The sequence below is a fragment of the Caretta caretta genome, chromosome 9 (assembly GCF_965140235.1).
Source record: "Caretta caretta isolate rCarCar2 chromosome 9, rCarCar1.hap1, whole genome shotgun sequence".
Taxonomy (NCBI): Eukaryota; Metazoa; Chordata; order Testudines; family Cheloniidae; genus Caretta; species Caretta caretta.
The window spans coordinates 80503388-80516500 of NC_134214.1; the positions used below are offsets into that span (position 1 = coordinate 80503388).

General features: G+C 38.0%; 1 protein-coding gene and 1 long non-coding RNA gene across 11 annotated transcripts in view; one reads left to right on the forward strand and one right to left on the reverse strand.

Moving 5' to 3' along the window:
- Positions 1 to 1722: 1722 nt before the first annotated feature.
- Positions 1723 to 10203, forward strand: LOC142073226 (uncharacterized). Its single transcript, XR_012669993.1, has 2 exons — positions 1723 to 5848; positions 6543 to 10203. It is a non-coding gene; the product is annotated as an uncharacterized LOC142073226 (long non-coding RNA).
- ZC3H12B (zinc finger CCCH-type containing 12B) overlaps positions 3449 to 13113 on the reverse strand; it is a 98360-nt gene continuing 88695 nt past the window's right edge. For all 10 annotated transcript variants that reach the window (XM_048863313.2, XM_048863312.2, XM_075132471.1 and 7 more), the window contains 4 exons: positions 12597 to 12736; positions 11218 to 11452; positions 10991 to 11097; positions 3449 to 9763 (listed from right to left, as the gene is read on the reverse strand). In XM_048863313.2, coding sequence (XP_048719270.1) covers positions 8340 to 9763; positions 10991 to 11097; positions 11218 to 11452; positions 12597 to 12736 — 1906 coding nt within the window. In that variant the 3' untranslated portion in view covers positions 3449 to 8339. The remainder of the gene's footprint in view (positions 9764 to 10990; positions 11098 to 11217; positions 11453 to 12596; positions 12737 to 13113) is intronic.

A 13113-nucleotide genomic window follows, 5' to 3' on the forward strand; every position in this document is an offset into this window, starting at 1 on the left:
CACTGGAATGCGTTACCTAGGGAGGTGGTTGAATCTCCTTCCTTAGAGGTTTTTAAGGTCAGGCTTGACAAAGCCCTGACTGGGATGATTTAGTTGGGAATTGGTCTTGCTTTGAGCAGGGGGTTGGACTAGATGACCTCCTGAGGTCTCTTCCAACCCTTTGATATTCTAGGATTCTATGAACAGGGAATGTAGCCACACAAGAAAGCAAAGTCAGGAGAGGGCTGTAAGGAAAAAGTAAGGGACAGAGATACCAATTTTTAAAAAAGTGACTGTGATTACCCATCTGGACAGACCTGCCTTTCAAAAAATAAGTGCTCAGACTTTCTGGAAAACAGATCCCATTATGGCATCTTCAGTTGAGCACTCAAAATAATCACTTCTGAAATTCTTGGCCAGCCTGGGATAAAGGTAACAAGGGCTCTTACAAATGAGAGAGTACAGATAAACAGCAAGGCCCATATTTTTAAAGGTATTTAGGCATTGATCCATTCAGCATTGCAAGGTCTAACACCTAAATACCATTACAATTATGTGCCTAAGTCCAGTAATATAGAAGGATACGTTAGTGGTAACTTGTCCAAACTTCTTAACTTTGATAAATTTGGAAGACCTTGTAGAAAGTGACTGAAAGCAATTGAGAGAGTACTTAAAATTTTTGAACATGTATAGCTCGGAAGACAAATAACAAGGGAGTAAGCCAGCAATTGTTGTATCTGATAGTTTTGGGGGTTTTATCAAAGCAAATGTAGCAGTTTAGAAAGGAAGGAAGTGTGATCTTGGCAAATACTATCTCATACATCTAACTTCTGATTCCTTTATCTTCTAGAAGTTCTGTTGTTTTGTTAGAAACGTGCATCAAGTATTGTGAATTTAAATCTTGTCAAGCAAGCCTGGTTGCTTTCTTTACTAGAAGTACAACTGGACTGGGTGAAGGGAACATGGCAGATATGTTTTCCTAAAGCATTTGAATGTTTTTCCATCCCACATAAGATTTCCTGGAAAAGGATCATTCCTGTGCCTTGAAAGCTATCTGAAAGACTATGACCAAAGGGAAGTTATAGACAGCCATGAGCAGGTGAGGGGAGGTACCTGATAAATTGTCACCGGGATAAATATTGGGTCCAGGCATGGAGTGTGGATTCTTGGGGGAGGAATCATAGAATATCAGGGTTGGAAGGGACCTCAGGAGGTCATCTAGTCCAACCCCCTGCTCAAAAGCAGGACCAATCCCCAATTAAATCATCCCAGCCAGGGCTTTGTCAAGCCTGACCTTAAAAACTTCTAAGGAAGGAGATTCTACCAGCTCCCTAGGTAACGCATTCCAGTCTTTCACCACCCTCGTAGTGAGAAAGTTTTTCCTAATATCCAACCTAAACCTCCCCCACTGCAACTTGAGACCATTCCTCTTCTGTCCTCTTCTACCACTGAGAATAGTCTAGAACCATCCTCTCTGGAACCACCTCTCAGGTAGTTGAAAGCAGCTATCAAATCCCCCCTCATTCTTCTCTTCTGCAGACTAAACAATCCCCGTTCCCTCAGCCTCTCCTCATCAGTCATGTGTTCCAGACGCCTAATCATTTTTGTTGCCCTTCGCTGGACTCTTTCCAATTTATCCACATCCTTCTTGTAGTGTGGGGCCCAAAACTGGACACAGTACTCCAGATGAGGCCTCACCAATGTCGAATAGAGGGGGACGATCACTTCCCTCGATCTGCTCGCTATGGCCCTACTTATACATCCCAAAATGCCATTGGCCTTCTTGGCAACAAGGGCACACTGCTGACTCATATCCAGCTTCTCGTCCACTGTCACCCCTAGGTCCTTTTCCGCAGAAATGCTGCCTAGCCATTCGGTCCCTAGTCTGTAGCTGTGCATTGGGTTCTTCCGTCCTAAGTGCAGGACCCTGCACTTATCCTTATTGAACCTCATCAGATTTCTTTTGGCCCAATCCTCCAATTTGTCTAGGTCCCTCTGTATCCTATCCCTGCCCTCCAGAGTATCTACCACTCCTCCCAGTTTATTATCATCCGCAAATTTGCTGAGAGCATGCCATTGAACTGTTACTCCCTTTGTCTTTGGCCAACCCACTTTCTGATAGCTTCTGCATTCCTCCACCTGCGTAAGAGGGATTAAAGGCCTGAGGCTCCCCTCCAAACAGAGGTTGGGGAGCCAGGGACAGTACATCTGAATGAATTGTCCCTGGCTCCCAATGTCACAATTTGAATCCAGCAACTAATATTAGTATATTAATTAATGGAACTAATTAGAGAAGCTGCTAAGATAACTTTTTGGCTTTGAATACAGATCAGCATGACACATTGTACTGGGAAGAATGTTTTGTGTACTGACTTGATTATTGTGGTATCTACATTTATTAACATGCCCTGATGTGTCATTATAATGGTAATCCAAACAGATTAATGTGGCATGAGGACATTTTATGGAAGCACATCTTAGGGAGGCAGCAAAACAGATTTCAAATTACCTATATTATTGGGGCATGTTAATTTAGGTTTCCATTTACAGATTGACCTGGAAAAGCAATTAAAAAAACCCCCTAAGAATTTTTAAAAGGGTAGGTGTTAGGTACTGATGATGTACTACTGAAATGTCCATAGAAAATAAATAAGTCTACAAATCAGTTTCTTTGCAGAATCAGCATTGTATAAAACTTTTTTTTTTTTTCAAATTCAGCATAGGTTTCTTACGTAATGTGTGCATTTCCATTTCTTGACTGTTTAATTTCTTTTTTTTAAAAATGTTCTAGCATCAGGTAAGCCTCAACATGAACCAGAGTTCTTGTGGGTAATCAGTAATATGATTTCTTTTTTTAATTAAAAAGAATAGGCATCTTAAAAAAAATGAGAAAGATCTGTTTCTATAGCTTACATTTCATCTGAAGGGACAAGATTATTTAAAAAGCTAGATAAAACTATTTGGGTCACTCGTATATTTGGATACAGTTGGAGATAGTTGATTTCTCTTAAAGATAAACTAAAATTTCTTTAAAAAAGGTAATTACACTCTAAGAACCCAAAGAACCATGCATAGAAAGTATTAATTTTTAAAAAAAATATTCCCTCCTTTATTTACCATTCATCATGCTCTGTGTTCAGTTTCTCTTTAACAATCAAGATTTTTCAGCTTCCTAGACAATGTGTTTTACCTTGAAATGCAAACCCCTTCATTTTGGCCCTGATCCGTGGTGCACTTAAGCATTTGAGTAACTTTTACACACATGAATAGTCCTTTTAGCTAAATGGGAAGACTTGTTACTCAGGTGCTTCTGTGCTTGTAGGATCTTGGCAAATGTCAGTAAGTAAAAAGGTTCAGGTTTAATCTCTTAATCCTAAACGAATGTAGACTGAAATTTGGACACATCACAGTGCTTTTCATACTCCGTTACCTAAAGGAATTTATAAAGTAATGAACTAGAAACAGGTAGTGCAGGAACTTTCATAAGTTTATTGAATAAGTAAATCCATATATAATCCATAACATTAAGTGTTCTGATCATATTTAATAGCTGTGCAAACCCATTACATATTACTGGGGGGGAGAGAACAAGTAATATTTTACAATCTACCTAAAATGTCTTCCAGGTTTGCCTCGTAATACCACTAACAAACCTTTAAAAACATTCAGACAAGTTTTATGGGGATTTTGCACACTACATCACTAGTCACCACCACATGCATGTGCTAAACAGGCCAAAGTGACAGACTGAGCTTCTTCCTCAGAGGCTAACCAAACAGTGTAACCGGGAAAGCATACTGTGATTTCTATGTGATAGTGCACTTACATTCTTTAGCCTGAAATATTGTGGTGGGATTTTTACATATAATACACATACAGACAGTCTCACACACAACAATCTTTCAGCAACAAGAAGCCTTAGGCAAGAGAAACGCTCTGTCATTAAAAAAAAAAAAAACCAAACTGTCAACATTTACTGTTGAAAGTTCCAAGTGTATAATGGTGAAACATCTAATGGTCTGAACTGTGAACTTACTGCACCACTCCCCGTTCAAGTAATCAATTGATAGTTCAAAACTGGTTAATACTTAATTCCTCAGAACAGCATCTCTCTAAAATTGCTGTGCTTTTTTTGACTACTCCTGTTCTCACATGCTGCTGTGGAGTAAGACTGGGCTCACAGTATGCCCTCTGATGGAGTTTTCTTAGGTGGTGGTAAGGAAACGGAACCATATACATGCCATCTTCCAAATGTTTTGATATAGTAAAATTTTTAAAAGTGAGTAATATGGGGAAATTTCTTCATTCACACCTTGATCATTCTGATTTTTTTAGTCATTAGAAATCACTCCAAAAGGCAAAAATTCACATTTTCAGAGGCAAACTGGCTTTAAAAAAAATAATAATAATAATAATAATAAAAAAAATACTTTGGTGATAAGTTATTTAGTCAGTCTGCTTTACAGTTTGTTCTTATCAACCATACACATTCTTTGTGTTTTAAAAACAGTTAAATTAATCAAAACTTTACAAAAAGCTAAGAATACGGCCATGCTAGTGAATGCATTACATGCAGCATCAGGTAGAGCATTGCACACTTAGTACAGTGATTTACGAAGACCATGTACTGGTTTAACGTCCATTTTCACTCTTTTTGTCATTGAGACTTACATTATATTTGGGTCAACCAAAAAACCCAAAGAGTTTTTATAAAATTTTACAACAATTAAACAGTAACGTTTAATTCTACAAATGGATAACGCAAACTACTGTAGCTCAATAGTACGCCAACAGGACTAATAGTAGTCAAATAATCTATATACACACGCTAATACAATACTAAATACAATGTGATATTTACAAAAACATTAAGTAGCTTCAGGTAACATTCCAGAAATACATTTAATTTATTCCAAATCATTACTCAGTTGCCTAATAAACTGAAGGTAATGTAATCTTCAGTGACAAACTACATAAAAGTAAGATAGCTGAGGAACACGAAGACCAGCAAGCTAGGGAGCCCTGGGATGAAAACATGGCCATATTGACTTCAATAGGTCAGGATTTCACCCAATTTTATTTTTTTGCTGTTCTTTATCTAGGACTATGATAGTCTTTGGAGTTTTTTTCTTTTTAAATATATACTCTGGAATTGTCCTATTACACAAATTAAAGTGTATTTAAATATTGTGCTCTCAAAAAGAGCATTTATACAAACTCATATTTACAATAATGATCGTGTGTTTCTTGGGATCAATTCTTCTGTGTTTGAAGAAATCTAAGCTTAAGTGCTGAAGGTTAACAAACGTCAGTGTTTTGAATTGGCATTTGAAGATCTCTTAAAACATATGTGGATCATTGAATGTTCTAAGTTAAATTAGCTGATCAAGAGACACTAAACCATGTTTATAAATTATTACTTTTAAGAGGAGGAATAACTTTTAAGCAAAAATTCTGCAGACCATTTCTACAAGACTTCATCATTTTTTCCCATATTTCTACACAATGTAAACATTCTTGGCTCATTTTAGAAAAAAATGCCTTCAAAGAAGTGCCTTAGAGAAAGGGTTTGCTGGATTTATACTAGGATTCTACTCTCACTCCTTCCTAATAAATACAAGGCCCTGAAGAAGACTGAATTTACTACCAGGTTAAAGTCAGTGAAAGAGTTAAAATGACTAGACAATTCCTACAAGATACATTATCTCCATAAATCATCCAAAACCTTATGCAGTAACCTCTGCTCTGTATTACAAATAGAGTATGCTGAGAGACATCTCTACCAAACCGTCTTGCAAGAGTTTGTATAGTTGGGGAGAAGGAAAACATTTTTCTACATACACATTTAATTCCATGCAAGATGGAAAGTGTGAGTACACAAAACCTCATTTTAAAACTAAATCATACATGTATAATTAACCTGTTAAGCAAAGTCTACAGCAGTTATATTGTTTACAGTTCTATTTATAAACACATGCAGATGATTCATTAACTGACAATTTTTACATAAAATTCCATTGCAAGAATGTATTTGTTTAATAAATAGACTAAAGATAACTTATGTAATATAATGCTTTTAAGTGTACACACAATATCTGTGCACACTGTAATAAAGTGGATTTGAAAAGTTGTCCTTGTTTGTCTAAAAACTACAAGTGCCCATTTTAAATAAAAAGATTCATAATTACCCATGGGCTACTTCCCTGTGACACACAGTGTCACAAACATGGTGAAAATGCAATACTGAAGTTAATCTAGAGATGGTTTTTGTACATTTTTTTTATACAATCAAGAAAAAGAGAGATACAATTTGTATCAACAAACAAAAGGTCATTTCTGGTTATTTGAGGCATTACTCTCAGCTGCTTTTACCATAAAAGAGAAGAGAATATGAAGTAATTGGAAATTAAAAAATATAAAATGCTAGTTAAGATATGCTTTGAAAGTTGGTCAAGAGTAAAAATATTTTTCTATAGTTATATGCTAACTTTTTGAAGATTAGTTCATTTTTATTAACAGCAATGATCTGCAACTAATTAAAACAATTATTTTTAATACTCCAGGTATGAAGAAAACAATCTTCAAGTTAATGCAATTTGAACACACAATGATATGGCCGTGACAAAATATGTAAGTAGTCTGAGAGATACCTGTGTGGACACTAGAATATTTATCATGTGTGAAATGGTGTGAACAGCCAACATACTAATACATTTACTTTAATTGCATCTGTAACTTTTTCACATTTTGCACATGATAAATAGCCCACAAGATACACTTAGAATCAATGCAGGTTTTACAGTAGCAAGTGGAAGTAGTGATGTAGTAGTCTTTGGTCCTCAGACAAACAGAAACAGAAAGCAGCATGCAAGCCATTATCAAAACACCAGAAACAACCCTGACTGCAGCCTCACGTTCTGTGTGTTTCACAGTAAGAAACATTTAGGCAGTGTCACACCTTCTCATGAAGAAACAAAAGGCCATAAACCAGGCCTTCTCAACTTTCATGAAAAAAACTACAGTAGAAGTCAACAAGTCCTAGCTCGAGACATATCGAGTTAGTAATGGTTCAAAATGTTGAAATATACATCGATTTAAAAAGGGCGTCCATTCAGTGCAGCTTAAAAAAACCAATAAACGCCTCTTATGGAGGCATTTAGCTACAAAGGTTCCCACCCCTGAGCAAAATACTAGTTGCGCAAACAATGCCACACACAATTTTTTTTCTTGCCTGTCAAAATAAAAACTTTAAAATCCTTCAGGAGGAAAATGCACACCTTTGGGTCAACCTGAAGTGCAAAGTAGGCCAGGTTGCAGCAAGCCAAAGATGTAGCATCCCTTTTCAGAACCAGCCCCTCTCCCCTTTTAAACATTGTCTATTCATCTGTTGGAGTGTAAGTCTAACCCTTCAAATACTATCCCTAGCCACAAAAGAAGGGTTGCAGTTTCTACTAAACTGGATATTCACACTTTAACATCCACTGCCTTCCCCTCCATTTGAGGGTGAGTAATGAACAGTGCATAAGTAAAGTGACAGTCTACAGTTGACCCTTAAAATGTACTATTGTACATTTTGTACTCATCAGTACTTCTGAAGAGGAAGGCTACAGTTTATCCTACTTTTAACATTGAATTGGGACTCAATCCTGCAAGATTCTGAGCACTTTTGCCTAAATGCTTTGCTGGATTGGAGCCAATGGTGAATTGGGGCCAAAGTGCTCAGCACCTTACAGGATCAAGCCCTGGGTGGATAGATTTCAAAGCTAAGAGATACCAATTATGTTGACATTTAAAAGTGAAAAAGGGAATAGATCAGGTTTGTTTTACAAATGGAGGATTATTGTAATTGTTGGCAAATCATCCCATTTAAAAAAATATTTGACCCAGAGGAATGCAGTGTCAAAGCCAAAGTCTTATGATCCCGGAATGTATTGAACGTATTTTGAAAAGCCAATTATATATTTATAATCAAATTGAAACTATACATTGATACATGCAATATAATTGCTAACAATAGTTTTGAATGAACAGTTTTAGACTCTAAAAGTATAACCTTGTAGTTCTTAGTTAAATTATATATTCATGCAAAAATGTATGCACTTCCTGTAAAATACCTTTAAAATGCCCTATTTTTGAAATCCTAAAATATTCATTATATTTACAATACAATCTGCTTTTATATAGTGCCTCACACATATATTTAATGATTGCTATAGGGTACAGAATTTTATACCACAGAATTAGAAAATATTTACAATAGATTTGCCTACTTCCCTTATTTTTAATTTTTCCTCCAAATCCTGCCCACTATACACTCAATACTATTTGTTTTTAAGAGATCAAAAAGAGGCTCTAACATTTTAACGCCCTGTTCTCAATTTGGCAACAATCATAGCTGCCAGCTGTTGTGCGTCTGTCATATGGGGATTTTTCTCCATTACCGAGAGGACAATACCAGCAGGGAAAATATTGCAGAGATTCTTGTATGTCTGATACTGATGTTCTGGAATAATATGCTGTTCCCGTGGCTCTCCACATACCCCAATCCAGGGATTCCTCCACAGTTGCTCCATCTTTTCAGGCATGCTTCTTACCATTACAGGTTCATAACATGGTTGCATAAGGTTGTTGCTCAGTGGATAGGAGTGGTAAGCGTAAGTATCAGCAGCACATGGTAATGGATCCCAACTAGCATGCTGTTCTCGACAGAGGGGTGGCCTTCTCTGCCGCATAGGGTTACTTTCATAAAGCCGTGAGTCAGAAATACTGTCCATTCTTGTCATCACCAAGGCACGACTTGGCTGTGCAGTGGCTGATGGATGAACATTCTGAGGCACTGGGTAGTCTCCTGGACAACTGGACCGTGCTCCAACAACTGGATGCTGGACATGCAGTGCTAAATGGGAAACAGACTGTTTGCGAGGGAGTTGTTTAGGCTCTTCAGTTCCATAACTCTGAACTCTAGTTAAGGCTTCATGGTAACCATGGGAAAAAGGCTGAAGACGATTTTGGGATGAAAGTCTGTGGACCTTCACATTGTCTTCTGCTCTGGTATCTGCTACACCCAGATACAAATCATTGTAAGAGGAATAAGAATCATTACTTGTATGGCTTAAGCGATTGTCAGGACAGGGGCTTGAATTTCTAGAGTACATCCCTTGGTCTGCATCAGCTCCATAATACTCTGTGTTACGCATACTGCTTATGCTCAAATTGGAGAAATCACTGAGCATGGAATAGTAGCCATGGTCTCCTAAAGATTCGTATTTGGGATACTGGTCTGTATAGCTAACAGAAGTGCCATGGCTATTGGTGACCAGTATGGGAGGATACTGCACACTGGCCATGTGTTCTAGTGAGGATTTTTGATGAGTAAATTGCGATGAACCTGGTACAGGGCTGCTTGCAGAACGAGTATTTAATGCACCAACAGCATGGCTTTTTGAAGGAGGGATTGTTGGTACACTTAATGCAGAAACAAGAGAAGGGACAGAGTTGGCTTCTGACTTCCGAGCTACTGATAGCCTTTCCTCAGGTTCCACAGCAACTGATCTAATGCTTGGGTCTGACTGGCGTTTGGGGGCAATGCGTTTCACTTCAGAACTGATTTCACCTTTGGAAATGGAAGATCCTGTGCCACATTTGGCCAAAGCTCCCTCACTCATAGTTTTCACAGCAGACAATTTGGCACTTATTCGAAGCTCATCTGCTACTGACCTCTGAGGCTGATTTGCGCGTTCTGGATGGTAATATTTACATTTGTGTCCATAAGTGCATTTTTTGCCTGCAAAAGAAGTCTCCAAATTAAACATGTCAAAAAACAGACAATCACACAGAAAGCTATATTACAGTAAGCTAAACAATCTATAACCCACTAACCCCTTCTTTTTGTCTCATGCCTGTACAGATGTTAATGGGCCACTCTACCTTGAGTAGTCCCTTACAATATGTGCTACTTATGCTAAACAATCTGTTGCACCTTGCATTTTGCTATGAGGCTGGGAGAACCTTCCCAGACCTGAAGAAGAGCTCCGTGCATCTCAAAAGCTTTTTTTCTGTCTTCAACAGAAGTTACTCCAATAAAAGATATTGCCTCACCCCAACATGTCTCTATAATGAGCTAAACAAAAAGATTCAGTGTTCCCTACTGTATTACTTTAACTACTTTCTGAGTTGTAGTGTGAAAGTAGATGCTTATGAAAATAAAGAAGTGAGAAGAGCACAGGCACCGACTTTCATTTTTCTGGGGGTACTCCACCCCTGCTCTGCTGAGGCCCCTTCCCCCAAGACCCCACCCTCACTCCACCTCTTCCCACCTCCACTCCGCTTCCTCCCCCCCACCACCTCCTGCCCACCACTTTACAGCTGATCGGCGGCAGGCACTAGGGGGAGGGGACCGCCAAACAGCTGATCAGGGATGGCTGGTGTGTGCTGAGCACATACTATTTTTTTCCCCGTGGGTGCTCCAGTACCGGAGCACCATGGAGTCAGCACCTATGATAGAGTAATCTGGAGTTTTGTACATACGAGGGCAGCTACTGAGCATGTCTCCTGCTCACAGCTCAGCTGTGAACTGCGGTGTTCTCCCTCGTATTATAATTGTTGAGCACTGATAATCTGCTTGTTGCTGTACAAGACAAAAGAATATCTCTATCCCAGAACTTATACAGTACAGGACTTCTCCTTTGAGTAAAACCTATACAAAATGGTATGATAGCTTTTTAATGTGGATAAATGTCCACTATGAATTTGGACCCAGGGCTTCACAGTTGAAAACCTAAGTGTCTTAAACTTTTGAACTATGTGCCTATCCCAAATGCTCTGCTATATATGTTTCTTTAACAACAACAAACAAAAGAAGTGTAGATAGAAGCTAATGTCCAATCTGGATGCTAGCAAGTAAAACCAGTTTCTGGTTTTAAAAACTTAAGGGAAGTCTAATTACATGATATTAACTTTTTATTAAGTCTCCCCTTGTACACAGAACTCAGTCTGACTGTTGTGAACCTACCGTAAGGGCATGGTTGTTTTTTATGTTCAGGAATAACAGGCCTTTTTCTTAGGAAATTTTCAAGGCTTGGACCATGACGTCCTAAAGGATCATCAGGAGGCATAAATCTGGGGTGGGGGGAAGGGGGGGGGGAGAGGAACAACAACAAAAAAACCCAATGAAATATGAACTTCACTTTCCACTGTGAACTTTAACTATAAATTCCACAATATGAAGAAAGAACATACTTGTCATTCACAAAAGAATACATTAGCAGGCGTTCCTCTATGAATTTCTTCCACTCTGGCTTTTCATTCTGAAGATCCCGATAATTGTCATTTGATACAATGATGCCATCTGAGTCAAAAGCCAGTTTTACTATGAACCGGTCATCATAGCAGACCACCCTTCTTCCCTGAACACGCCGAGATGGGGTGAAGACAAGAATTTTTTCTTTCTCCAATTTACGTAAAATTTCTTGATCTGCAAGATAAGTTTAGATGGTTTAAATAACTGCATTAAGAAACAAGCCACTCCAAGTTTTTACTAAAAACGTTTTTTTGGTTGGTTTCAGAGTAACAGCCGTGTTAGTCTGTCTTTGCAAAAAGAAAAGGAGTACTTGTGGCACCTTAGAGACTAACCAATTTATTTGAGCATGAGCTTTCGTGAGCTACAGCTCACTTCATCGGAGCTGTAGCTCATGAAAGCTCATGCTCAAATAAATTGGTTTTTTGGTTGTTGGTTTTTAACTTTACATTGGAAAGGGAGTTCAATAGTTCCTGACTAATAATAATACTTTGCACTCAATATGCTCATGCTATGATCATGGGGGGAAATGTAAGCACCTACACTTATATGGCACTTTTCCTCCAGGGATTTCAAAGCACTTTACAAATATTCGGGCTTCTCACCCGCTCCCATTCCACCAGCAGTGTACAATCAACCTGCTACTCCTAGCTCAAAAAACATATGCAAATACTGTGGGCCAAAGTCTATGCTTGCTCTACATCATCATCCAAGGATTCCACCTCTGTCAGAGGAATCCTGGGCTACTTGGCCACTATAAAGCAGGTGGAGTCAGGCCAAGAAGCTATCCTTATATTCCTAAAATCCTTCTCATTGGGAGGAAATAATAATTCTCTCCACAGTACAGAAATGTATTTTATCAGTATTAGAAAAACCTGTATTATTCCTACTTGCAGGTACTTATAATGGACTTTAACTAGCAGTTTCAATTTGAGTGCTGAGCCTTCAGGTCGTCATCCTCCACCCAAAAGTTGACTATTTCAGTAGTAAGAAAAGGAGTACTTGTGGCACCTTAGAGACTAACCAATTTATTTGAGCATAAGCTTTTGTGAGCTACAGCTCACTTCATTGGATGTAGTATGTATTATGTAGGATGTAGGATGTATTCAGTAGTGACATACATGTAAGTTTGTGAAGCTGTTGTGAGCATCTTTTGGGATGAAAGACAAAATATCATTTTACTGAATTAACGTTGCCTCAAATTATTTGCTGCATGCTTAAGATAACCCTTTTAAACAAAGAAACAATTTTTTTTGCTACAGTCTTGTAATAATACAATTATTTTACCACAGGATGAAAATAAATCTTTTTGAAATGCTACCTGTAATTGGTGCATCAGGTCGAGACTGCTCTTTTCTCCACGCAGGTACAAATACAGTGATATCTTTGTGTCCTTTCTCCAGAAACCACTCAACAGCTAGCTGAATCCCCCGACAGGAAAATTCTTCTTTATTCCCATGGCTTAAAAATATGGCAAAGTATTCATTTAAACTAGGATCAGAAAGAGTTTTAGCAAATGACAACAAAGAACTAGCTAATGATGCTTAATGCCATGGTATAGGCATTTTATAATACCTATACACAAAAAGAACAAATAGGAGATTTTACCAATAGCAAAAGAGTTTGATAAAAATTAATCTTTTTGGAAATGATTTTTTTTTAAAAAGGGAAGGAAACGTCAAGTATTTCTCAAAGATTATAGTTTACTCTGTTAGTGAATTAAGTCGTATTTCAATAGCATAGAATTCAGATGAAGCATCTTTAAATCACTCTACAAACTTGACAGGTTTCAGAGTAGCAACTGTGTTAGTCTGTATCCACAAAAAGAAAAGGAGTAC